Genomic DNA, 27,258 nt, shown 5'->3' on the forward strand with positions numbered 1-27,258 from the left:
CCGTAGGAGGACAGAAGTGGAAGTACAGTTGACTGCAGTGATCAGCAGCGAATAATAAGATCTTAGTGGACCTGATTGGTGAGAAGCAGTCAGATTCCCAGAGGCACTAGATGAAGTTAGAACTCAAGGGGTTTCTTCTAGGTATGGAATGGGAGATAAAGTGTCAAGAGTGACTATGAGGATTTTGGCCTGGGCAGTTGAGAGGATGGAGTGGCTTTATGGCAGTGAAGAAAGATTGCAGAGGGAAAGGGCAGGAGTTTGGGTCTGGCCCTGTCGCATTTGAAATGCCTGTTAGATATGAGGCAGAGATGAGGTCTAGCAGCAGGTGGACGGAGGACATGTAAAGCCATGAGGCTGAATGAGATTGCCGGCGGAGCTGATGGAGCTGGAAGAAAGCTTCCGAAACTGGAGATGGGTAGTGTGGGCTGGCCAGGGTTCCACTGAGGGATGGATGAGTGACAGGATGCAAGAGGAGAACCTAGGGGCTGCTACTCTGGAAACCAGGGGAAAGTCTGGCTTCAGGAAGGAGAGGGGGACAGTGGGTTAGGGGTACTGCTCATAAAAAACCACTCAGTTTATAACGTGGAGATCATGGGCCCCATCAGTGCAAGTTCTTTAGAGGGGCCCGGGTGAAAGCCTGGAGACAAGCAGAGACAATTCTTTCAAGTGATTTCCTGTAACAGGAGCAGAAAGGAAGCGGTAGGTCGAGGCAGATGTGGAGTCAGGGGCGGTGTGTGGTTTTGTTTTTTCCTAAATGGAAGTGATGGCCTGTGAGAATGTTGCAGCACAGAGGAAACACAGCCAGTGTGAAGGAGCAGTCCACTGAGTGATGCGTTGTGCTGGGTGGGTGGGGGTGGGGGCATGTGGTCCAGAGCACACATGCAGGATGACCTCAGGAGCACGGGCTGCTCCCCTGGAGCAGGGAGGAAGCACCCAGGTGTAGGTCGGGATGTGGTAGGGCTGGGATCCCTTCTGATTGCCTCCTCTGTGTTCTCAGGCAAAGAAAGTGAGGTCAGACAGAGCCTATGGAGGAGGAGGGGCCTTGCTGAGGGTGGAGTGGAGGCATCTTCGGGTGCTTGGGAAGCTGCTGCCCCCCCCTTTTTTTTTTAAAGGCAGAGTCTTGCTCTGTCGCCCAGGCTGGAGTGCAGTGGCACAGTCGCAGCTGGCTACAACCTCCGCCTCTCGGGTTCAAGTGTTTCCTGTGCCTCAGCCTCCTGAATAGCTGAGACTACAGGCATGTACCACCATACCTGGTAAATGTTTGTGTTTTTAGTAGAGATGGGGTTTTGCCATATTGGCCAGGCTGGTCTTGAACTCCTGACCTCAGGTGATCCACCCGTCTTGGCCTCCCAAAGTACTGCGACTGTTGGTGTGAGCCACTGCGCTCGGCCTTGAGAAGCTTCTTGAATGTTAAGGAGGGAGGGAAGGAGAATAGCCCCAGCCTGTGTGGAGCCAGAACTCTGAGCTTTTTGTGTCATGGCTAACATTATGCATGCTTCTTGAGTTAGGTCATACCACCCAGTCACCTAGAAAAAGTGAACAAATTTTAAAGTTGCTCATCTGGACTTTCTCTGTCAGAGTTTGGAGAAAACACTCATGTATTTGATTCACAGCCAGGAGTCCGCTGCCTTCCACTGATCCTCTATTTGTCAGCAGTTTCCACATTAAGACAGTTGAGTGAGTGCATCTCCCCAACCCACCCTAGCAGCGTTCTGCCATTTTATAGTGAAAATAAAGAGGAATGAAAACAGCTGTCATTTTTTAAACGCTTTTTTGCTTTATGCCAGGGCCTCTTCCCGGCCTTTTTTACTCCTCTCCTCCATAAGATAAGGACAATAGTCCTTAATCTTACTAACTTGGAAACTGAGGCCCAGAGAGGTTAAGTAACTTGCCCAAGGTTATACAGCATGTAAGTGGCAGAGGCTGGTGTTGAACTTAGCTAGTGTGACTCTAGTTGCTGCACCTGTAACCACTGTATCAGCCCATTCTTGGGATAATGGGTACTTTACAGGAGTTTATATTCTGGCATCTTGAAGCCCATGCTATGTAAATTGAGAGAGACTTTACTTCCCAAAGACCCATACATCTGCCAGGTCTGTTTTTTTTTCCTTTTCTGTTTTCTTTATACAAAGGCTCATTTCGGGACCTTCTCATACCCTTCTGTCTTTAGGCCTCACATCAGAGCCTGTCAAGTGCTGCGGCTTTCTGGTTCATCACCAGTGGTCTTTTTGTGCCAGGGTCTTGCTGCAGGCAGCACTTGCTTGCCTTGGATGCCCCAGGTGTGTCCTATATGTGTCCCTCCCGCCCCAGTCTTCCCTGGTTTCTTTTGTCATGCAGCCACGTTTGGCTATTTTGCCATCTCCCTGTCTTGCTCAGCCTTTGAGCTTGCCACTCCTGATGACTGGTTGGGGCACTGGGTCCGGGCTATCTAGCAGGGAGGAGTGTAAGAGCAGAGGAATCGTGGGTCAGCTAGAGTATCGTCTGGATAGGCTCAACATCTCTGTTGTTACTAGTGAAAAGAGACACGAGATTGTGGTAGAAGGAGTAAGAGGAGAAAATGGACCTGCTGCCTGTTTGCGGAGGGTCAGTGGTCTGGTTGTCAGAGGCAAGCATGCTTCAGGGGGTGCAGGCATTTCTAAAGCCATGGGATCTGTAGAAGAGCCTGTGTGGGTCCATCCAGAGCAGGTGTCATGTTCTTAGCTGTGGGCCTGTATCCTACAGGAGAGAGAGCATGGTGAAGACTGACAGTGGACTGACTTTGTGTCTGTGCTAATCTCCAGATACTGGAAGGCTGATGTGGAGAGCACTAGTTTTGTTTTGTTTTGGTTTTGACACAAGGTCTCACTCTTGTCCAGGCTGGAGTGCAACAGTTATAGCTCACTGTAGCCTCGAACTTGTGGGCTCAAGTGATCCTCTAATCTCAGCCGCCTGAATAGCTAGGACTACATTATTTTGGTATACTGTTTCCTGCCTTGGTAGCCTAGGCTGATGTCCTCTTCCCCGCTTCATTATAGTAGGATGCTTACTCTCTTAAGATGTAATATAGACTGGAAACAACTTCGTAGTACCATTTGCAACCTATCTAAAGATAAAGGCTGGTCCAGGTCCCTACAGAGTGTCTTAAGTCATTACAAGGTGCTGTGTGCAGTGCAATTTCCTGGAAACCAGTGTCCTCCACAGTTGTCCTCAAGCTATGCTGCTTGCCGTGCCAGAGGAGGCTGTAGCCCGACGGCTCGCACCTCCAGCTGCTTTTCTCGCTGCTCGTGGAGAAGGCCTGGGCCCTGCAGCATGACCTCCCTGGGCTCCAAAGTACTAGGTGTGCTCTAGTTTCTTCAGGGAAAATATATTCTTATTAAAGCTTGGTTTAAAAACAATTTTTAGATAGTGGAAAATTTATTTTAGTCTAGAGGTTGGTTGAACAGAATGAATTGAAATGATTTCCTGATTCCCAGTGAATGATTTTACTCTTCTCACAAAATCTTGGGAAGCCTTTCTGATTTGTGTTTATCTTTATATAATTAAACTGTTAATAAAGATGATGATGTAAGTATCCTGTTCTTCTAGGTATCCAAATATATCTTGTGAGTTGCTCACTTCTGATGTCTCCCAGATGAATGATAGACTGGGAGAAGATGAATCCTTGCTAATGAAATTATATAGCTTCCTCCTAAACGATTCCCCTTTGAACCCACTACTTGCCAGTTTCTTCAGCAAGGTGCTAAGTATTCTTATCAGCAGAAAACCAGAACAGGTAAATATGATTTTCCAAAAGGTAAGTATTAGGCTGATCATCCCCTTGAGGGGATCCCCCAGTCACTGTTGCTTTAGAGTTCTAAGAGAATGTATTTTAAACCTTAAACATTCTAAGCACTCACATACTATTTATACATTGATTAATATTTCTAATATGGTATAATCTTAAATTTCACGTAATTTGTTAGCATACTTTGGTTTCCTCTTTTGACAGGTGGGTGGAAGATGAGAATATTGGGTACCTATTTGTGAAGACAGGGTTTAACTAAGATGGCAAGTGTAATAACTAAGCCGTTGAATATGTCAACAAACAATCGCTTTGTTTTGTTTTGTTTTTCCCCCATTGATGATCACAGATGAAGCTTAAACCAAAAACCTTTCCCACAAATCTAATTGGTGATTGGTTTGTACTAATGGTGATTCTTTTGATTCTACTCAAAACTGCTGCAGTGTCAGGCTTGAGATATCTGAGTGTACAGACTGCTGTATACATTTGTAACTCTGCCGTTCATATCCAGTGTGGTTTGACAAAAACTTCACTTGATTCTTTAAGTGTGGTCCTTGAAGCAGCAGCACCTCAGTAGAGAATTTTGTCAGAAATGTAAGTTCTTGAGCCCTATTCCACACCTGCTGAATCAGAAACTCTGAGGGGTGGGCCCTGCAATCTGGGTTTTAGCAAGCCTTCAGCTAACTCTGATGCATGCTAACATTTGAGAACCCCTGCTTTAGTGGATATTGTTGTGAAAAAGGATCTGCTCATCTGGAGATTTTAGTCATTTTATGGAAATAGGCACCCAGGGAACAACTAGAGCCTCAGATATTCAAGTATAAACTATAGCAGATTTGCCAGAATTGCAACAAGTAAGGGTGTGATGATACGGGGTAAAAGTGGTCAAACCAGTTGGTCCTGCCATCTTTCATGATAGAAAATGGCTCTGGGTGACCTGTTCTTGCTATCAGCACTTGTGGAAGGACTGGAGGTATTTTGGGCCCAGTGTGTCCTCTCCTATGCCAAGGTAAAGTGGATACGTGTTTTATTTTAGAAAGAGATACCATTCTTTCTTTCACTTAATGGACTAGGATAAACTTCCTAAGTTGATTGGAAATAAGATTCTTTTCACTTTGGTAATAATCCCCAAATCTTGATTACTCTAATGTAGATTGTCTGTTTTTTTTCTGCCTTCTAGTTAGAAATACAAGAACTGCTGGCTGTTTCAGGAGAGTGGAAGCCAACCTATCACCCTCATATTACCAGGCAGTTCTCAGGGCTGGTTGTTACAGCCATTATCCAGACGTTATGCTTCATTGTGCTTTTTCTCCTCCCTTCTGTGCTGTTGGGACCCAAGTTTGCAAGCCCCGATTTTCAGCGTACACATAAAGAGAGAGAATACACTTAAAACTTTATGGGGCCTTGAGTATTTTGTATTAGACGTCAGAGTCCGACCCGACATTCTATCTGTGTAGAGATGATGGCACTTGCCAGTTACATTCTGAGACAAGAGCCCCTCGGCCTTTTGCTTGTTACACTTCCCTGTCACGACTGTATGAATGATAGCAAGAGGATTCAGTGGCTGTGGGTTAAGATTAAACCTGGCATTTCTCTATCCTTTGCAAATTAGGAGTGTGAATAAAGGTTTTCTGTTATGTGATAGTATTAGTAGGGATCTCTGCAACTGTAAGTAAGGACAAAAATTGAGACTCAACTGGCTTAACCAGTAAAGGCATTTGTTAGCTCATGGAACAGAAAGTCAGGTAGTGGGGCATCTTCAGTGCTGCATGAGTCAGCACCCCAGTGGGGTCATCTGGGCCACAGGTCCCTGTTATCAGTGCTATACTGTCCACCACACTAGCTGGGGTTTATTCCTTTGGGCTTCAGGTCTGGTGTTTCTGGCACTGAATTATGGAATACTTGGTCACATGTGACTTTTTTCATCCTTTCTCCTCTACTGTCCTTTTAAAAACTATTGTGGGACCCAATTGTGAGTGACTTATTTATGTGTCGTGTCATTTCTTGAAGTTTTGTATCATAATGCTTGACCTCGTTGTCTAGAGAAGCAACGTGTGTTGGTTAATCCTGTATTTATACCTAATTGTATGAAGCAGTTTTAGTTGTCATCTCTGGCTATTAGACTTCATGTGGCCTAATGGAAAGGTTGTGGCTTTTGTGGCATACAAATCCAAGTTTAAATCCCAGGCAGACACCTTTTAGCTCTGGAAGATACTTTCTGAGCCTAGGTTTCCTTATCTTTAATGGGGTATGGGCGTGGGAGTGAGTTATTCCACCCCCCCCCCACCCCCACCCCCACGTCCCAGGGCTTTTGAGCAATTTCAGTGAGATCCTGTTATAGCAGCTGCCACACTCCCCCTGGGACTCGCAGAGGGTTTGGGAATAGATGACATGTGCACATGGACAGAGGCAGAGGCAACGAGGCTGCATGGGACACGGGGATGCGTGGGACAGAGTCATCTCCCTGGTCTCCCAGTGCAGAAGAGGCCAGCAACAGGGGCCTGATTTCCGTGGCTATTCTCACGTTCCTTCAGGGTAGCTCTCTGCCTCTCCACCAGCTGCCCTTCTTGTGCTAAGCTATTGGAGTGAATTGGTGAAGTCAAAATCCAAGGCGATGTTTGTGTAGCCAGGTGAGTTAGTTACTTTGACTGGAGTAGAAATATGTGTTTTGAAATTTTTTTCTCACACTTGTTAGGGTCCAATTAGGATTTTGAATATTATTCATTTTGGTGCGGAATCTTAATAGACTTGCTTTATGTTCATAAACTGTAAAATGGTATATTCTCTTGCCCTTTATAGGCATATTAAATTTTTGATCCCCATTCTTTGAGAATGAATAATGAAAGTGAATAGAAATAAAAGATTTTGTTAAGTTGTATTTGTATTAATGGACATGTGCTAATTTAGGGGATTTTTTTCCAAGGGGTTTTTGAGTATTGCAACTATCAGCCAGGCTTTCCAATTTGATATCTTGTTGCTAATTCAGGATTTGCCATTTCTCAACCTAAAGTAGTGGTGAAATTGGGAGGAGTGGGGGTTGGGACTTAAAAGGTAAAGTTTATAGTTTCCAAGTTACATGTCTTTCAGTTTCTGATCTGTTCTTCTCTAGATTGTGGATTTCTTAAAGAAGAAGCATGATTTTGTAGACCTTATTATAAAGCACATAGGAACTTCTGCTATCATGGATTTGTTGCTCAGGCTCCTGACATGTATTGAACCTCCACAGCCCAGGCAAGATGTACTGAATGTGAGTAGAATTCTGACCTGCTGTTGACTGGGGTTAGGGTGCTGGCATGTGAGCCCACCAGGCTGCTGTGTGCTGGGAGGGATTGCATGGGATGAGGGTACTTGGTAGCAGAGAGTTGTCTGGGGAGCAGGTAACAGGGTGGGGGAGAAAGGTTGTTCCAAGATAGGAAGAGATCCAGATTTTGCAGAGCTAGAATTTCAGATGGGCATATCCGTAGGTGTGTGGAATGTTTTGTTGTGAGTGTTTTTTCTTTTTTGCTGGTTTGCTTTTTATGGGGGTGGCGAGACATTATGGGTTGAGCATTTGTCTTAAATCTGGTCCTGATGGTAAAAGCAGAAATGAGAGGGTTGGGAGCTCTAAGTCCCATATGAGTATGTTGTGAGGCCACACTCTTCAGGGCCACCTCTGAAGGTCAGAATGGAGAGGTGTGGATATATCCGGGGATTCAGGCTTCAGAAGTAATTCCCTTCTCATGGGTACCTAGGAACAAAGGATAAGGAGAACAGAGTTCACTTTGAGAAGGACATATTTTAAAATGTAGACAAATGGTGATTTTTAGGACGTATGCCTCCTGAATAGATGTCTTAGGTGGAATTTGGGTGGGAAGGAGGGGAGGGTATGAGTAACTTGAAAATAAGGTTTCTCCCAGGCTCCCATCTCTGCCTTCTCTTTTTGTCTTCTTTGTCTTCTCCTCTTCCTTTCTTTTTTGAGTTGGAGTCTCACTCTGTCATCCAGGCTGGAGTGCAGTCGCATGATCTCGGCTCACTGCAACCTCCGCCTCCCAGGTTCAAGCAGTGCTCCTGTTTCAGTCTCCTGAGTAGCTGGGATTACAGGTGTCTGCCACCACACCTGGCTAATTTTTGTATTTTTAGTAGAGACAGGGTTTCACCATGTAGGCCAGGCTGGTCTCCAACTCCTGATCTCAGGTGATCCGCCCTCCTTGGCCTCCCAAAGTGCTGGAATTACAGGCGTGAGCCACTGCGCCTAGTCCCTCTCCCTTTCTTTCCTTTCTCGGAAGCTTTGCGAACCATGCTTCAGTCTATCTGTCTTTAATACTAACCTGCAACCTTAGAACTTACTCATTTCTTTGGAAATGAGTTTTGTTGAAAATGCTAGTTATTATTTAAGACCTCAAGGACTAAAAGGAGGGCCTACGAGGAGGAAGGTCTTTCAGGTGGTGCCCAGGGCAGGGCATGTTCCACTGAGGTAGGGAGGTGTGCCAGGTGTGCATTTATGTAATGGGGTCAGGGCTGGGTTTGTTGGTGACCCAGGCACTGTGATCCCTGTGAGTAAACAGCTGGGCGTATCTAGTGGATGTCCTGGGACTTGTCTGTTGGCAGGGACCTTAAATTGGGACACCTGTCCTTTTGGGTGTGTCTTTGTAGATGTATCTTTTCTCAAAAGAGGTTGAGGATTCTAGGAAAGACTGTTAAGGATAGGGAGGAGGGTGTCACCTTTTCATTGGGATTATCATAGGGAGAGATTTATTCAGGATGGTTTGCAGGAACCAGTTTATTCCTTTGGTTGCTTCTGGGTTGAAGTTTAGGACCTGTCTGGTTTCCAAAGGAATCTGTGTGTTTGTGGAGAGAGCGAGCGATAGGAGGTTGATAAAGGTGTAGGTCGGGGAAAGGTTAGTTAGAAACCCCTAAATGTCTTATTTTGATTTTGTGGATCCATGGTTGAGGATGACTACAGAAGTGGGCTTGGAATGTAGGTTCCTATGAATAGCTGTGGAAACACTAGGGGTCTGGGACTGATGAGTTCACTGCCTGGAAAGTTTCCTGGTTTCTCCTGTAGTGGTCAGGAATGCCCCGCCCCTCACACAGATGTTTACTCTCCTCTGTTTCAGGACATTATTGCTCAAAGAGTGGTCCCAGACATCATTTGTGAGCTTGTTAGAAATCTGTAATCTCAGGTCTCTTCCTTGGCCTACCGAATCAGAATATGCATTTTAACAAGATTCTTGGAGAATTTGTGTGCACATTTTAAAACAGATCTTAAAATATAAAGTTGGGCCTCTGCCTCTGTGGTGCCTACCTAATAGCTTCACATCTTCCTTCAATTGGTGTTTTCATTGAGCAGCCAGAGACAGTGTCAGGGTTTCTTCTCTGTTCCTTAAGCAAATTGTGTTTGATTTCTGCCCCTGCTGCCCACCCTAGTCTCCTTTAGCCCTATTTTCTAGGTAGTGAACTGCCTTGTTGATGATGGTGTTTCGGCTTCTTATGGCATTAATGTTAAGCCAGATGATTTTTCCTTTATTTTTTCTGAATTTGGATCCCTTTCATGTATTCATTCACTGTAGCATTTCATACATGGATTAAAAGGAGTTGGCCATAGCTCTTTGCCAGCACATGACAGGGCGGATAAACTCTGCCTCTGTGCTTCCTCAGGCCCCCACGTTTCCTGCAGTGGGTTTGGTTTTGTAATCTAAAAGTCCCTTTTGTTCATCCTGTGTTTTTCTTAACCCAGAGACTTGGTGCTAAATATTGCTCTTCTCAATCTTTCTGAAGCTTGGAGTGAACATGCTCTTAAAGAAAATGTATAAATTCCATCCTTTTTAGTCTCCCAGTCCTCTCTTAAGAACCAACCTACAAACGCTTTTAGTCCTAAATGTCTTGGAGTGACCTTATGGCTAAGAAGCTGATGTATAGAATTTTAGTGTGTGGGTATTGTAATTTGGGGAGTTGTTAGTACTGTTGGCCATTGTTAAAACAATATATTCACTGGCATTTTCCTTGGGGGACTTTTAATTTTCTGTAGTGTTCAAAGTCCAGAGAAACCTGTAACATTCTACTTAAAATGTGATGGATATTTCCAAGTATGTTAATCTACATTGGGGCTTGAACAAGAGCCACTCATTGCTATGATTACTTCTACAATGTGTTTTACAGTGGTTAAATGAGGAGAAAATTATCCAGAGGCTTGTGGAAATAGTTCATCCATCGCAAGAAGAAGATGTAAGTTCACTTGTGTGACTGTAAACTTGATTAGAAAAAAAAGAACTTTATTGAGCACAGAGCATACTTACATTAAATGTGAACATGATCAGAGCATAGAGGGAAAATAGCAATCTATTTTTCTTAAAGTTGATACTTTTCTAAACTATATTACATTTTGCCAATACCCAGAACATTTCCAGAAATGTACAACAGCAGGCACTTGTTATAGCACCATCTCCTTTCTAGAGCCGGGATTTCATGCCGAACCAGCTGGCTTTTGTTACAAACCTCCTTTGTTCATGCTCCTTTTTACTTTTCTTTTTTTCCCCTTTGAGATGGAGTCTCACTCTGTCACCCAGGCTGGAATGCAGTGGCACGATCTCAGCTCACTGCAACCTCCACCTCCCAGGTTCAAGCAGTTCTCTGCCTCAGCTTCCCGAGTAGCTGGGATTACAGGTGCCCGCCACCACGCCTGGCTAATTTTTGTATTTTTAGTAGAGACCAGGGTTTCATCATCTTGGCCAGGCTGGTCTTGAACTCCTGACCTTGTGATCCATCCACCAGCCTCAGCCTCCCAGAGTGCTGGGATTACAGCCATGAGCCACCACGCCTGGCCTCCTTTTTATTTTTATACCCATCTGTAGCAGTTGATGTGACCACATTTGCATTTGTTTTATCCAGTCTGGTTACAGCTTTGCAGGCAGTGAAGTGGGATGTTGGTCACCTTTGAACCCCTACAGTAACTTTGTTGTTATACGTCCTGTCCCTGGCTGTTAAGTTCTGACAGGTTTGGCTTTTGTCCTAGGTGCTGAAGGTTGACTTGGCTATAGGATTGAAGCTAGATTTGGAGTTTGCAGATTGAACTCTGTGCTGAGGGAATGCCTGTTGGGACCAGTGGGTGCATGTGTCTCTAGAAGAGATCTGTAAGGTTACCACCTGAAGTATCAGGCCAAGCCGTATAAAATTGGCAGTAATCATCCATTTTTACCTACAGACATGACAGTTCTCTATGATTTAACCTAATATCTACAAAGGAGTTGGTTTAAGGGCAGTTCAAGGTTTGTCCTGAAGCTGGGGGAATCTCCTTGTGTGCCTCTAGGTTGCAGGTTAGATGGGGGAGCAAGTACTGCAGAGGAGCATTGCAGGAAGAGGCATGCAGTGGAGGCTCGTCTCTCACAAAGATACCTTTTCTGCGATAGTAGATCGAAACCCTTTCACTCTGATCCATCCAGAAACTTTTGATACCTGGACTTTATTAAAGGGGCTGTTACTTCCCCATTATCCCTCTTTGGGAGAATGCAAGGTATGCTCCCTTGCAGTAGTTGTTGCTGTTAGCAGAGTTGACATTTGTGGACACATCCAGTGTAGACATGGATTGGAAATAGGGGAGCCCCTGCTTAGAAGGTGCTCTCAACTTAGCTGGGGTGATAAGCCCTCCTCCTGTGGGCAGGGGAGTGTGGTTCTAGGAGCAGGTTTCCCTGTGGTAACACGTGGCCTGTGCAGGCCGTGGAGAGCCATGACAGGGGTGTGGCCTGTCCCGTTGGCAGGGAGGAGTTTCTTACTCCTTACTAGGTTCGTGTTCTTGAGCAGAGGAACTTGATTGCTCAATGGGCTAAGAAGAAGATTGCTCAGTAGGGCCTGTCGGAAGGGCCCAGGAGAAATCGATAATGGAGAAGTCCAATTCTGCAGCAAAGTTTTTGAGTGGACACCGCATTGTGGACATCAGCACCTTCTCTGCGTGACTTATAAGAAAGTTAATTTTGGCTTTTTGACAGTCCTGTTAATACTTCTGTTTTGTATTAAGTGATGAATTCCATGTTAAAATTATAGTGGCCAGTTGATACTTACCAAGGAAATGCTAGGCTCCTGATTCCAGTCAGTGGGTTGGATATCCTAATCTGTGCTCTCCTGTCTTCTAGAATATGAGTGTTCTGCCTGTATTGGGAGCACATTGCTCAGTCTTTGAGTTATGCTGAGTTTCTTATTCCAGAGAATAAAATGTGTTTGGGTGCTGAGATTTTAGAGCTTTTTCTGTAAGGTCAATACACTGAGAGAAGGCTTAATATTTCTTACCCATTGGTATTCTCCAGAAAGCTGTATTTGCTTTTACTTTTTTTTTTTTTGAGACGGAGTTTCGCTCTTGTTGCCCAGGCTGGAGTACAATGGCAGCATCTCAACTCACTGCCATCTCCGCCTCCTGGGTTCAAGCGATTCAGTCTCCTGCCTCAACCTCCCTAGTAGCTGGGATTACAGGTATGCGCCACCACGCCCAGCTAATTTTGTATTTTTAGTAGAGACGGGCTTTCTCCATGTTGGTCAGGCTGGTCTTGAACTCCTGACCTCAGGTGATCCTCCTACCTCAGCCTCCCAAAGTACTGGGATTACAGGCGTGAGCCATCGTGCCCAGACGTACTTTTACTTTTTTTTTTAATCCAAAAAGAAGTATGTGCATCCTTCTATGCTGATAAGAGTGTATTTTGGGGATACACATTGAGTATCCCTTATCTGAAATGCTTGGAACCGGAGGTATTTTGGATTTCAGTTTTTTTTCAGATTTTGGAATATCTGTATTTGCATTATACTGGTTTCACATCCTGGACCTAGAAATCTGAAATGTTCCAATGAGTATTTCCTTTGTCATTTTTCAAATTTTGGAGCATTTTGGATTTGGGATGCTCAATCTGTGTATTTTTTTCCAACTATTTTAGAAATTTTTGCTTATCAGAACCTTAATGACATCTCCCTGCACATAGTAATAATGTACTGTGCACTATTATAAAGCTCATTTGAATGCGTGACAAAATACATTACTCATGATGTGATCTCTCTTGGCCTTGACCTTTTGCTCACTGAAGCTTATGGCCAGTGTTAATTTGTGTTATTTCTTAAATAACTTTCCCTTTCATTTTTAAATGATAAATTTAACTTCTAACATGTTTTATTGTTAAAATTGTACTTTTTTCCTTTAGCGACATTCAAATGCATCACAATCACTTTGTGAAATTGTTCGCCTGAGCAGAGACCAGATGTTACAAATTCAGAACAGTACAGAGCCTGATCCCCTGCTTGCCACTCTAGAAAAGTATGTGTAAAACTCTGTTCTTGTTCTTCTTTCATAATGATGCTGTTCCATGTGTTACCATTGTGAGTGATTGGTAAGTGTTCCTCATGTGGGAATCATGTCTCTTGAAAATAACCCTGGGTGGGTGAGAAGGTAGGGAATTCTGCTTCTTTTATCTCAGTAGAAGTTTGGCAGGATAAGAAGATAAATGACATTTATATCTAGACTTTGAGTTTTCCAATTATTTGTAAAATGGAATTCTGTAGAACCATTCTAAGATGTGGTAGTCATTTAGAAATAACTGTCATCACAACTTCCAAGGGTCTTTTGATGAAGAATAGTCTTGTGTAAGTACGAATGTTGCATGTTTTAGTCAGCGGCTTTTATCAGATGATCTTTAAGGCTTTATTGTATCTTTGCAGCTGATTAGGGACAGTTATTTCATGTTTAGGTAGAAGACAGCTTGGGGATGGGATGCTATTTTTTCTAGATTCACATGTTTTTAGAAAGAATGTTTACTGTCAACATGGGCATGTATTTGACCTGCATTCAAACAGCTGAAAGTTATTTTAATAATCAGGCCATTCCTCACTATGGAAGAATAATTGGAAAGTATGCATACAGCTAGCATTGTTAAGTACTAATGGCAGTCTTGCTTCCGTTTACTTCTATTATTGTTTTTAATGCTTTTGTCAATCCTTTTTATTCCTGCTATATATTGAGACTTTTGCATCTTTGGCTTAACTACCTATAATGCCCTTTTATTAAAATAAAATGTTGTATTATTTCCTTGACACATATAAGACAGGCAAGGAATACATTACAGACAAGTTAACGTGTCTTCAACTCTGTCTTTGCGAAGTGGAGTTGTGTTTTCCTAGCATGTAGAATATGAAGGAGTTGAGTTCTCTGAAGTAGCAAAACTACAAAAGATTGCCGCCTTCCGAGTAAAATGGTATCTTACTTGTCCTATTTTAGTAATTCTTGCACTGTGGCATATATAGTCCTTTAAAACTTTTAAGACACCCCACATTCAACTACTAATTGTGTTATTAATTAGGTTGAACCTTGTAAAATTGCCATTTCAGTAGGTTAGAAATGTTGAATATCAGCAGTTTCATATGGCTCACTGCAGTGCTGCCCAGTAGAAATAGAATCAAAGCCACATATAATTTAAAATGTGTTTGTCCAAAGTCTTGGAAATCCAGTGTGTCTTTTACACTTAGAACATGCTGGTCAGACGAGTTAAATTTTGGGTGCTCGATAGCCACATGTAGTGAATGACTCCCATAGTAGACAGTGCAGGTTCTACCCGAGTATCAGACTGCTTAGTAGTGATTGCTAAGTTCTTCAGTGCCGCTCCAAGCCCTCTGTCCACACAGCTTTATTTGGACCTAATATGTAACCTAGCCACCAGAGCCCATGTGCACACTAGCTTTTATATTTCAAGCTGTGTTTTAGTCCTAGATCAGGTAACTAATTTCTGGGATGAAGATAGGTAAATACCTAGAGTTTACATCATTAAATTAGTTGGAGTAACTGTATTCAAATACATGGACCTGATGAATCAGCGGCCCTGTTGCCAAGTAAAACCTCCATTGCATTTAACGGTGGAAAGAAAATCTGTCATAGTGCTTCCCACAGTCTGTTTGAGAATGAGAACCAACCGCTTGTAATATTTGACACACTGCACATCTTTTAGTATCTGTTGATTCAGACAATACACACTGAGAAAAGGTTTCTGTTTTAGTAAACTTATTAATCATAATAGCATCTGTGTATATTTAATCTATTATGTGATAATATGTAATATCTATTTGATAAATTATAATTATTTAATAACGATATTACATTATTAAATCACTGTACTGGCAATACATAATGTACACATAGCTTGCTGAGCTCTGTATTGTGATGCCAAGTAACCCACAGTGTGGACTCCACTGTATATAGGAATGTCACATGTGTAAATGTTGAGCACAGATTAGCACATCTGGAAAAATTTGAAATGAGGTAAGATTAAAGAAGATGCTAAAGTGTGGTAGTGGTACCAAGAAATCTCAGAAAGCGGACTGAAGTGTTAAATAAACAATGTTTGGCTTAGGAAGCAATCTGGGCCTAAATTGAATGCATTTTATTTAGTGACTCTGGAAAGTTTTGAAGTTCAAAAAAATTTTTTTTTTTTTTTTTTTTGAGACGGAGTCTCGCTTTGTCACTCAGGCTGGAGTGCAGTGGCCGGATCTCAGCTCACTGCAAGCTCCGCCTCCCGGGTTTACGCCATTCTCCTGCCTCAGCCTCCCAAGTAACTGGGACTACAGGCGCCCGCCACATTGCCCGGCTAGTTTTTTTGTATTTTTTTTAGTAGAGACAGGGTTTCACCGTGTTAGCCAGGATGGTCTCGATCTCCTGACCTCGTGATCCGCCCGTCTTGGCTTCCCAAAGTGCTGGGATTACAGGCTTGAGCCACCGTGCCCGGCCCAAAAATTTTTAACAAACAGTTTTGTTAGAATAGAGTCTGTCTGAATTCTTGATACTAATGACCTTAGAACAAGTTGGGTTTGATCCCATTCATTTGAGCCAATTGGTTTTTTATAAGTGAATTTTTCCTGTGGCCATTCACATTAAAAAAAAAGATGAGCCATTGTCCCAAAGGCATGGATAAAGAACCTGGGTGGCTTCATGCAGGAAACAGCTCATCTCATAAGTTTTAGTGATGTCTATCCAGAAACTGCTGTTTTTTAAAACATGAAAGTGAATATGTTTTCTCGCATGTAATTAAATACCTTTTTATTGAAAGAATGTGACACATTCCTTTTGTTTGATAAGCTTCAGTCCTTCGGTTTACTATTTCTTCTGGGTTTGGTGATATTTATGTGTTCAGGTAAAACTCAGAATGTGGCGCAGCTATTGTGGTATTGTATTTTGACTGTCAAGTTTTCGCTGGTTATTATGTTTTTCTTGTCCATTAGTAGAATTCTTTCGTGGATACAGTAGACTTCCAATTTGATACAACAGTGAAATGGCTAGGGCCTCTGTTAGCCATTCCCTTCAGGCGTTTGTATTGACGAAAGTGACAGTGCCCTCTGATGAGTAAGAGTGCTATGACTGAATGAAGAGAGTGTGGACCTCCACAATCGCATGCTGTCAGTACCCCTTCACCTGGGTGAGGCTGCTGTTAAAGAAAAACATATTTATTGTTTTTTTTTTTTTTTTTTTTTTTTTTTTGAGACAGAGTTTCGCTCTGTCGCCCAGGCTGGAGTGCAGTGGCCGGATCTCAGCTCACTGCAAGCTCCACCTCCTGGGTTCACACCATTCTCCTGCCTCAGCCTCCCAAGTGGCTGGGACTACAAGCGCCTGCCACCTCGCTCGGCTAGTTTTTTGTATTTTTTTTTTTAGTAGAGACGGGGTTTCACCATGTTAGCCAGGATGGTCTCGATCTCCTGACCTCGTGATCCGCCCTTCTCGGCCTCCCAAAGTGTTGGAATTACAGGCTTGAGCCACCGCGCCCGGCCAGGAAAACATATTTATTGTTAAAGTTTGTTTTCCAGAGCTCGGTTCCATACCAAACAGTTAGTGTATAGGCTGCTGTGTGTGATGTGACTTTTATAGTACTGTTTTGGTGAGAGGTCTCACAAGGAATTTAATGCTGGTCTGGGAGTACTTGAAAAACCTCCTTCTGCAAGGGGACCCACTCAAGTTAGGTTAGATACTAGTTTTGTTTCCCCAAAATAGAAATAGAAAGAGATTCTCTCCTACTTGCTATGTTGGCAAGAGGCGGTCAAGGAACTGGTGTATAGTACACTGAACACAACTATACCTTGGGATGAGCTGTCAGGTGAGCAACCAAGGACAGTCCAGCTGCCTGTCACACTGTAAGGGAGATTCGAGGCTCCATTTCTTTTTCTTTTTTTTTTAATGGAGTCTTGCTCTGTCACCCAGGCTAAAGTGCAGTGGTGTGATCTCGGCTCACCGCAAACTCTGCCTCCTGGGTTCAAGCGATTCTCCTGCCTCAACCTCCTGAGCAGCTGGGATGACAGGTGTGCACCACCACAGCTGGCTGATTTTTGTATTTTTAGTAGAAAAAGGGTTTCACCATGTTGGTCAGGCTGGTCTTGAACTCCTGACCTTGTGATCCACCCGCCTCGGCCTCCCTAAGTACTGGGATTACAGGCGTTAGCCACTGCACCTGGCCTCCATTTCTTAATTCATGTGAATTTTGAAAATTACTGAGAGGCTAAGAAACTAAGGTTTTCCTTGAGAATATAAATTCAGTGAACTGGTTTGTGTTTATTGTGATCTTATTATGTATATGAGAAAAGTGTAATGGAAAGAGCCTGCAGATAATGCTTTTTGGACATTTAATTTAGTCACATTTATTTTGTTGCTGCAATTTTATTTTGCTTTTTCAAATTGTATTTGTAGAGTAAAATGCAGCAACTGATGTTTTCTTTTTTCTGTTTCAGATCTTTGCTAATTACACATTTATGCCTTTGTGGGAAAACGTTCATGAACATTCACGGGTTCTAATAGCCTTTCTGAATGTTTTCCCTTCTTTAGTGAGGGTGAAAGTTTCTATGTCTTCTTGCCACCCCTAGCCCCAGTCATCATCATCATCATCATGAGTCTTGGTTTGAGTAGGAGGTGACTTTGTCTTGAGATTCTGTTGGCTCTCAACAAAATTGGCAAAGACAAGCATGGCCCGGGTTATTTTGCTGAGGGAAAGAGATAGGGTGAGTGAGTGTGTTTGTGTGCATGTGCATGTGTGTAAATTATAAATAGGATCAATTGCCTACTTTAATAAGTATATAGAAATAAAATAGTAAAACAAATATACCCAAGTGTGATAGAACTCTTCAGTGACGCTTGTCTTGTGCCGTCGCCTTTTTTTCTGAAGTTGTTGGTGATAAGTGATACTGCAGTTAGTGATTATTGATTTGTTTCCCTAGGCAAGAAATTATAGAGCAGCTTCTATCAAATATTTTCCACAAGGAGAAAAATGAATCAGCCATAGTCAGTGCAATCCAGATATTGCTGACTTTACTTGAGACACGACGACCAACGTAAGCTTTTCTTATGTCTTACAAAATGAACCATATTGTTTTGCTTTCAGATTTTTTTTAAAGTTAAGAGTTAAATTCTTGGTGGATAAGCTGTAATAGAATACCTTTGAATTGCAGTTGCTGATTCTCCTTCTACTATATGAACCATAGCCAAGTTTTATATGAATACCACATATAGGGATGCAGTTGAAAACTGTGGTTTGGTGACACTATTTATTGGCAGTATTTAGACTAGTCTTTTTTTTTTTTTTTGTAGTAGTAGTTAGGAAAATGCTACTATAATAAATGCTATAATCAAAAACATGTATAATGGCTCAGAAACAGAGAAGCTTATTTCTTGCTCATGATAATTGAAAATAGGTGTTCCTGGTCAGTGGGTAGCTCTCCTGGTCATTGAGAAAGTCTTTCTATCTTGTGATTCCTTTCATTCCTTTTTAAGATACGTAGGCCTTCAGGTGGTGGTTTCTTGGGTTTCACATTTGAGGGCACTGCAGTTGAGGCTGTCTTAAAATGCATGGGCAGGTGGCTTGAGCCTTCAAGGACGAATTTCTGCTTCGTGTTTTATAATCAGAAATAAGGCCTGCTTTTCCCATGTGTGGCCTTCTGCCCCTGGACCAGCCATTTAATGTATGTCATGTTATTCTTTATAGTTTATGCCCAGTGCAGATTTACTTATTATCAGAGTTTTCTAACTGCTCTTAGAGCATGAGAATTATAAGTTTTCCAGGATTGTGTTATACAGAGATTGGAATTTGTATTTTTTACCCCAGTATTCATTCATTAAACAAGGGACAGAGTCCATCCTTAGCATATGAAACTTCAGCCATTCACGGTTTCTGTATTTACTTTTGATGGTGTAATTTAGGTTTCTAGCAAAATAGTGAAGGCAGCCTTACCAACCAACCCCTGCTTCCCCAATTCCTGATCTCTGTTGCTGCTTTGCCTAATCTTTGGTCAGTACTAATGGAAGGGCAGTGTGGTGGTACTGCTTCAAGTATGTTGTAGTTTGGGGGTTGTTTGCCTACCTGTGTCTTTCTAGGAAAATCAGTGCCCTCTTCCTACCCCAGCGGTATGGTACTCTCTTGCTACCCAGGCTACAGGGCCATCACGTCATCTGTTAAAAGTGGTTTAAAAACACATTTGGTGGTGCTGTGAGGTTCGTACTACTTGAGAAATAAATGAGGGAAAAACAGCATAAATTTTTGCATGTGGAAGTGAAAAACACATAAATGTACAACTTAAAGAGCAAACAAAGTTAACAGTAATATAAGAAACAATAAAGGGAAATTTCTGACCAGAAGGAACTTGTCCTAAAACCAGAAAAGGTTTGCCAAATACCATGCAAGATTGAAGTTTTAAAATAGGACTCAGGGCCAGGCGTGGTGGCTCACACCTATAATCTGGGCATTTTGGGAGGCTGAGGCAGGCAGATCACTTAAGGCCAGGAGTTTGAGACCAGCCTGACCAATATGGTGAAACCCTGTCTCTATTAAAAATTAAAAAATTACCCGGGCGTGGTGGCGTGTGCCTGTAATCCCAGCTATTCAGGAGGCTGAGGCAGGAGAATCGCTTGAACCTGGAAAGCAGAGGTTGCAGTGAGCCGAGATCATGCTATTGCATTCCAGCCTGGGCAACAGAGTGAGACTCTGTCACATATAAAAGAAATAAAATAGGCCTCAGATCTTAGCTCTATACTGATAAGATTTCTGAATTCTGAGGATAAAGAATAAATCTTAGAAGTATCTGTATAAGAAAAAATGGGCTACTTGTGAAGCCAGTCAGACTGCCAGATGTCTCCTTTGTGAAGCTAAATAAATACTGAACAACAGAGTGCAGGATTCTGAGGCTGAAACATTTCTGTTGATATGTGAGGGCAAACACTCAGTGTTTCATCTCTGTACTGTTGATGAGATGAAATTACTTGAAGATAGACTTTATTAAAGCCAACCAGAAAAATAAGAATGAAGAACTAAGGGAACATATTGGTAAATTATGATCAAGAAATGGGTAGGGATATGACAATATTATTATGAAGTTTAAATGTTAAGAATAAATAATTGAAATAAGTCAAATATTGAAAAATGGAAGGAGTTCCAGATTATTTTAACAAAACTCAAGAAATAAGGAGAAGAGTGTCAGTACATATTGCAGTTCTTATACTGGGGCAGTTGAGGTACATTCTCATACACGGTATCTCCATCTCAGTAAAATTATAGTTCAGGTATGGTTTTAAATAAATGTAGTAGAATAACAATAAGTCATGTAACTTCCAAAGCATCTTAAAGGTCAAAGAATAAGGAAACTCTGACAGTCCCGGACACAGGGGACCCTGACTGTCCAAGACACACAGTTGCAAGCCCTTCTGGACAAGAAATACTAACGGCAGGGCAGAGACCAGAGAAAGCTTTCATTGTAGTTTAGGCCTGAGGAGTGGAGGAGCAGCCCTTGGGGGAAATACACACTACGCCTCCAGGATCCTTCTCTGTTCTTGCCTCTACTGAACAAAACTCTTAAGCCACTGAGAACAGGTTAACAATAAAAGCCCTCTGTCCCCTGGTAGAAGTGGGAATACGTTCTGGATCCAGACCATTAGAGAATCCCCTACCACGAGGGTAAGGGCAGGATCACTGAGAAGGCCCCAACCCTAGACCCGGGGACACTTCAACTGCCTAAGACTGAGGTTGAACACAGCAGAGCATTCCTGCATCCTTTCCTTCTCCACCAGGCCTCGTGATCCAGTAACAACACTGCTGTGGAGGAAAGGCTGGCGTCGGGGAGGAGCCTCTTGTGAGTCACAGGAGCAAGTTTAAAGAGAGGACCTCAGCTGATGGGCAGAGCAGACAGTGAGAGACACCTGGCAAACTGGCCTTAGCCGTAAACACCAAGTAACTTGAGACGGACTTGAAGTCCTTAGTGCACTTTGAGAAATCATAGTAACGACAAAGCCCAAACCTAGCTCTGCAGATGACTAGACTGATTCAAATCCCCACACTTAAGACCTAGAAAAGAGACATGTTCATTCTTATATAAATGCTATTTACATCAGATTTTATGTAAGATGTCCATCTATCAACCAAAAATTAGAAGAAACAAGATAAAAACGCCAACAAACTGTCAAGGGAAAAAGCAATCAATAGCACTAGATTCAAAAATGTTGGAACTGTCAGATAATTTAAATGTAAATATGATTATGTTAAAGACTTGTGGGAAAAGTGGAAAACATATGAATAGGTGAAGAATATTAGCAGAGAGATGTAAGAGCCTATGGAAACGCTAGAAGTGAAAAACAGCAGAAATGAAGAATGCCTTTGGGCTTAGTTGACATAGTTGAGGAGAGAATCATCATAGGACCTTAGAAAGTATCCATACTGAAGTATGAAGAGTTAAACAAAAAAGATACTTGTGAGCCGAGAAGTCCCAGCAATAATGACGTGCCTCCAGGAACAAATGCAAGTGCCCAGAATCTTGGTTTCTATTACTGTTCTCCAATAAAAGAAACCAGAGCTCCTCAGAGAATTGGCTGGTTCTGTGACCAGGGCGAGAAACATATAAGTCTGAAACAACTTATAGTACCAGAAAATAAGGAAATCCTCAAAATTAAAACAAACAAACAAACAAACAAAAAACCCAAATGATGGCAGCTGTCATTGGGACATTGGAGCCAACTACATAGAGTTCCCAATGGTCAAAGCCAGAATAAGTTGTGTAATAAACTCATTTTGTGTTAAAGCCCAAATTATAAAATACATATATAAATGGGTAAAAGGAGACAGATCTCCCATGTGGAAGAATTCCAAATAGGTTACATAGGTACTTCATCTTCAAGGAGGCAGAATAGCACTCTCTACTCCTTAAGTGTGGACTGTGCATAATTCCTTCTAAAGAGTACAGTATGGAAAAAAGAGAATTAAAAATGTAACTTCACAGTGGAAAAACCTGGCAAACACTACCTCAGCCAGAAATTCAGTTAATTGCTAGAGCCAGGCTCATTGGTTCACGCCTGAAACTTCAGCAGTTTGGGTTACTGAGGTGAGAGAATCGCTTAAGCCAGGAAAAGCTGCAGTGAGCTGTGGTTGCTACACTTCACCCAGCCTGGATGACAGAGGGAAACCCTGTCCCAGAAGAAAAGCCAATAGCCAATGTTTTGTTGACAGCATATACTCTTGATATGATGTATTAAAGATCACACTTTACCCATATAATCTTTCTCTCAAAAAACCGTAACCATAAGAAAAACTCCAGAATGTTCCAGTCAAGGGACATTCTGCAAAATACCTGACCACTACTCAAAACTGTGAAGGTAGGTAAAAACAAAGTCAGTTACAGCCAAGAAGAGGCTTAGGAGACTTGACAACTAAATATAAACTAAATATAATGGGTATCGTGGATGGGAATCTGGAACAGAGAAAATACTTAGATTAAAAACTAAGGATAGCAGGCTGGGTGTGGTGGCTCAAGCCTGTAATCCCAGCACTTTGGGAGGCCAAGACGGGCGGATCACGAGGTCAGGAGATCGAGACCATCCTGGCTAACAGGGTGAAACTCCGTCTCTACTAAAAAATACAAAACCTAGCTGGGTGAGGTGGCATGCGCCTGTAGTCCCAGCTACTCGGGAGGCTGAGGCAGGAGAATGGCGTAAACCCGGGAGGCGGAGCTTGCAGTGAGCTGAGATCGCGCCACTGCACTCCAGCCTGGGTGACAGAGCGAGACTCCGTCTCAAAAAAAAAAAAAAAACTAAGGATAGCTACATAAAGTATGTATTTCATGTATAGATACTGGTTCATTAATTGTGACATGCACAATACTAATGTGTTAATAGGGGAAAGAAACTGTGTGGCTTCTATGGGAACTCTGTACCATCGTTTTTTGTGTATTTATAAAATTATTCTGTAGAAGTCGACAGAACATTTAGACAGAAGGTCATTAAGAATGCAGAAGACTTAACGCTGGCAATCAGCTTGACCTAATTGAGACTTGTAGAACACTCCCCTAGCAGCAGCAGAATGCACATTCTTTTCAGGTGTACATGAAGCTTACCAAGTGTCTTAGCTCAGGCTGCTATAAAAAACTTGCCATACACTAGGTGGCTTTAAACATCATTTATTTCTTACAGTTCTGGAGACTGAGAAGTCCAACTTCAAGGCACTGGCAGATCCAGTGTCTGGTGAAGGCTTCCCTCCTGGTTTTCAGACAGCTACTACCTTAATATGTCTTCACGTGGCAGAGAGATTGGAAGCAAACTCTGCTTCTTCTGATAAGGATACTTACTCCATTTAGAGGGCTCTACCCTCATGACCTAATTACCTCCTGAGGGCCCCATTTCCTAATATCATCTTATTGGGAGTTAGAATTTCAACATAGGAATTTGAGGAGACAATTTGCTGATGAGACCAGTTTCTCATCATAAAACAAATTTAATAAATTTAAAATAATAAGAATCACATAACATTTATATTTAGACTATACTTTGTTTAAAGTAGAAATCAATAAAAAAGATTTCTGAAATAGCCTCAAATACTTGAAAATTAACACACCGCTAAATAATCCAAGTGTCATAGAGGAAATGACAAGGAAAATGAGAGAAAGTATTTTGAGCTAATTGATAATGGAAATAGGACTTGTCAGAATTTGTGGAATGCAGTTAAAGCAGTAGAAGGAAATTGATAACATTAAGTGGTTATGTTAGAAAAGAAGAAAGAATGTGTGGTAAAGGCAGGGCAAACCCAAGGCAAGCAGAAGGAAAGAAATAGTAAAATTCAGAGTAGAAGTCAGTGGATTTGAGATGAGAAAAATAATACAGAAAATCAGTGAAACCGAAAGCTGGTTCTTTGAAAAGATCAATAAAATTGATAAACTTCCATCCAGATTAGGAAAAGAGTAGAAAAGAGACAAATTAAAAATAATAGGAATGACTGTGTCCTATGAACTTTAACACTGTTTTCTGTGGACTTTAGATGAATAATAAGAGAATACTACAAACAATGCATTAACAGATTCAGCAGTTTATATGCGATGGAAATAATTGCCAAAGATCACTGAAGAAGAAAGAAGCAGGTAGCTTGAGCAGCCCCGTATCAGTTGAAGAAATTGAACTTACATTTAAAACCTTCAACGAAGAAAACTCCTGGCCTAGATGGGCTCCATTGGTGAAGTCTACCAAAGATGGAAGAACTCTGTCAGAATATAGAAGAGGGAACTCTTTCCAACTCATTTTATGTAGCCAGCATCACTTTGAAACTAGACTAAACTACACAAAATCATGGGAACAAAAACTAGATTTGTTCCTCTGTATCTGCTAAGGATTGGTTCTAGTACTCCCATGCATACCAAAATCTGCGGTTGCTCAAGTCTCGTATTAATGGCATAGTATTTGCATGTAACCTACGCATATCCTCCCATGTACTTTAAATCATCTCTGAGGCCGGGCGCGGTGGCTCAAGCCTGTAATCCCAGCACTTTGGGAGGCCGAGACGGGCGGATGACGAGGTCAGGAGATCGAGACCATCCTGGCTAACACGGTGAAACCCCGTCTCTACTAAAAAAAAAAAATACAAAAAACTAGCCGGGCGAGGTGGCGGGCGCCTGTAGTCCCAGCTACTCCGGAGGCTGAGGCAGGAGAATAGCGTAAACCCAGGAGGTGGAGCTTGCAGTGAGCTGAGATCCGGCCACCGCAGTCCAGCCCGGGCAACAGAGCAAGACTCCGTCTCAAAAAAAAAAAAAAAAAAAAAAATCATCTCTGGATTACTTATGCGTAATACAATGTAAATGATATATGTTATGCTCTTTCATTATTTTAAATAGTATTATTTTTTTGTTTGGCATTTTTTTTTTTCACCTTTTTTTTTAGAGATGCAGTCTCACTATGTTGCCCAGACTGGCCTTGAACTTCTGGCCTCTAGTGATCTTCCCGCCTCAGCCTCTTAAGTCACTGGGACTAGGTGAACCACCTCGCCCAGCTTTCTTTGAATATTTTTCATTTACAGTTTATTGAGTCAGTGGATGTAGTACCTGTGAATACAGAGGGCCGACTGCAAGTAGCAAGATGCCACAAGAGCTGAAATGTAAAATTCCTCAAGAAAATATGAGTGAATCAAGTCTAACAGTATATTGTAAGGATAATCTATATCATGACAAAGTGTGGTTTGTCTTGGGAATGCAAGGCTCATTCATTCTTCAAAAATCTTCACATCAACAGACAACAGATCTGATCACATCAGATCAATGAAGAAAAACCTATCATTCTGTTAAACTCCTTTGTGATAAAACGTCTCAGCAAATTAGTAATAGAAGGGAACTTGGATGAAAACTGATAAAGCCCTCTTTCATTTTATTTATATTTTTTGAGATAAGGTCTGCTATTCAGAGTGGAGTGCAGTGGCACGATCATAGCTTACTGTTGACTTGATGTCCTGAGCCTAAGTGATCCTCCCACTTTAGCCTCCTGAAGTAGCTAGGACTATAGGCACAAGCCATCATGTCCAGCCAAATTTTTTTAATGTTTTGTGGCGATGGAGTCTATATTGCCCAGGCTGGTGTTGAACTCCTGGCCCTAGGTGGTTCTCCCATCTTGGCCTCCTGAAATGTTAGAGTTACAGCCTCGAGTCACAGTGCCTGGCCAAGCCCTCTTTTTAAAATCCCATAACTAACATAGTTATTAATAGTTAAAGACTGAAGTGATTTTCTCTGAAACTGGGGAACATAACAAGCATATTCACCATCACCACTCTTATTCAAGCCATGCTGGTGGTCCAGGCAAGAACAGTAAGGCAGGAAAGAAAGAAAGGACATTCAGAGTGGAAGGAGCGGTGTCAGACTGCTTGTGTTCGTAGATGTCAGGATTGTCTTTGTAGAATATCCTAAAGAACATTAAAGAAAAAAAAAAAAACTCCTAGAACTAACAAATATATTTAGCAAGATTGCAAGTATGAAGTCAACACTCAAAAATTAATTGCATTTCTATGTACTAAGAATGAACATTGGAATTTGAAATTTTTTCAAAGTATTATTTTTTATAGCATAGAGAAAAGGAAATACTAAGATACAAAACTAACAAAATGTGTGCAAGGTTTAATGCCCCAAAACTATAGAATATTGATGAAATCAAAGATGACCTACATAAATGGAGAGAAATACTCTGTTCATGGATTAGAACACTCAGTATTGTTAAGATGTCACTTCTCCCCAAGTGGACCTGTAGATTCAATGTGATTCCAAACAAATTATAAGCAGGATGTTTTAGAAATCAACAAGTGAATTCTAAAACTTGCACGAGAATCAAAGTAAGTACAGTAGCCAAAACAATTTTGCAAGAGAAAACAAAATTAGAGGACTCACACTCTGATTTTGAGACTGAATACAGAGTGACAGCAATCAGGACGGTGTAGTGAACGAATAGATGTGCAGATCACTGGGACAGAGCAGAGTCCAGAGGTAGACCCACCCGTGTGATCAGGAGGTTTTGGGCAGAGGCATGGGGGCTACATTTTAGTGGAGAAAGGACAATGGTTTCAATAAATGGTCCTGAATGGTTAGGTATTTTATGCAAAAAGTTGGACTTTGATATGTATTTTGCAGATTATGCAAAAATTAACTCAAAATGGATGATAAAACTAGACATAAAACTCATAGTTCTAGAAGAAAACAGAAGAAAGTCTTTGTCTCAGAGTTATATAGAGATTGTTTAGACACGTTGCCAAAACCCAATTCATAAAACAGAAGTTGACAACTCAGACTACACTAAAATTTTAAAATTGTGCTCTGAGACTCTGTTAAGAAAATGAAAAGACAGGCCACAGACTGTCAGAAAATATTGATAATGTGTGAGAAGAGACTTATATCCAGGTATATGAAGAATACCTAGGCTGGATGTGTTGGCTCATGCCGGGCACTTTGGGAGGCTGAGGCGGGAGGATCACTTGAGAAGGCCCCATCTCTACCAAAACAAAACAAAACAAAAAGCCAGGCATGGTGGCATGTGCCTGTACACCTACTTAGGAGGCTGAGGAAGGAGGATCACTTGAGCCCAGGAAACAACAACAAAACAGAAATCTATCCTCTCACAGTTCTGAGTCCTAGAAGCCTAAGATCAAGGTGTTGATGGTGCTGAATTCCTTTCAGAGGTGCTAAGGCATTCCTCTTCTAGCTTCTGGTAGTTCTTGGTATTCCATGGCTTGTGATCTCTCTGCATCCTC

The 27,258-nt window shown here is 42.0% G+C and overlaps 1 protein-coding gene across 14 annotated transcripts in view; it reads left to right on the forward strand.

Annotated features, from left to right (window-relative positions):
* The window catches only part of PPP6R3 (protein phosphatase 6 regulatory subunit 3), a 150,595-nt gene that overhangs the window by 71,672 nt on the left and 51,665 nt on the right, over window positions 1–27,258 (forward strand). For 11 of the 14 annotated variants that reach the window (XM_023186472.1, XM_023186473.1, XM_023186471.1 and 8 more), the window contains 5 exons: window positions 3,565–3,751; window positions 6,870–7,007; window positions 9,899–9,964; window positions 12,916–13,028; window positions 17,954–18,067. In XM_023186472.1, the coding sequence (XP_023042240.1) occupies window positions 3,565–3,751; window positions 6,870–7,007; window positions 9,899–9,964; window positions 12,916–13,028; window positions 17,954–18,067 (618 nt within the window). Of the gene's footprint in view, window positions 1–3,562; window positions 3,752–6,294; window positions 6,391–6,869; window positions 7,008–9,767; window positions 9,965–12,915; window positions 13,029–17,953; window positions 18,068–27,258 lie in introns of those variants that run through there. The other 3 variants (XM_023186483.1, XM_023186485.1, XM_023186477.1) reach the window with 3 other exon arrangements.

The sequence above is a fragment of the Piliocolobus tephrosceles genome, chromosome 13, assembly GCF_002776525.5.
Source record: "Piliocolobus tephrosceles isolate RC106 chromosome 13, ASM277652v3, whole genome shotgun sequence".
Lineage (NCBI taxonomy): Eukaryota > Metazoa > Chordata > Mammalia > Primates > Cercopithecidae > Piliocolobus > Piliocolobus tephrosceles.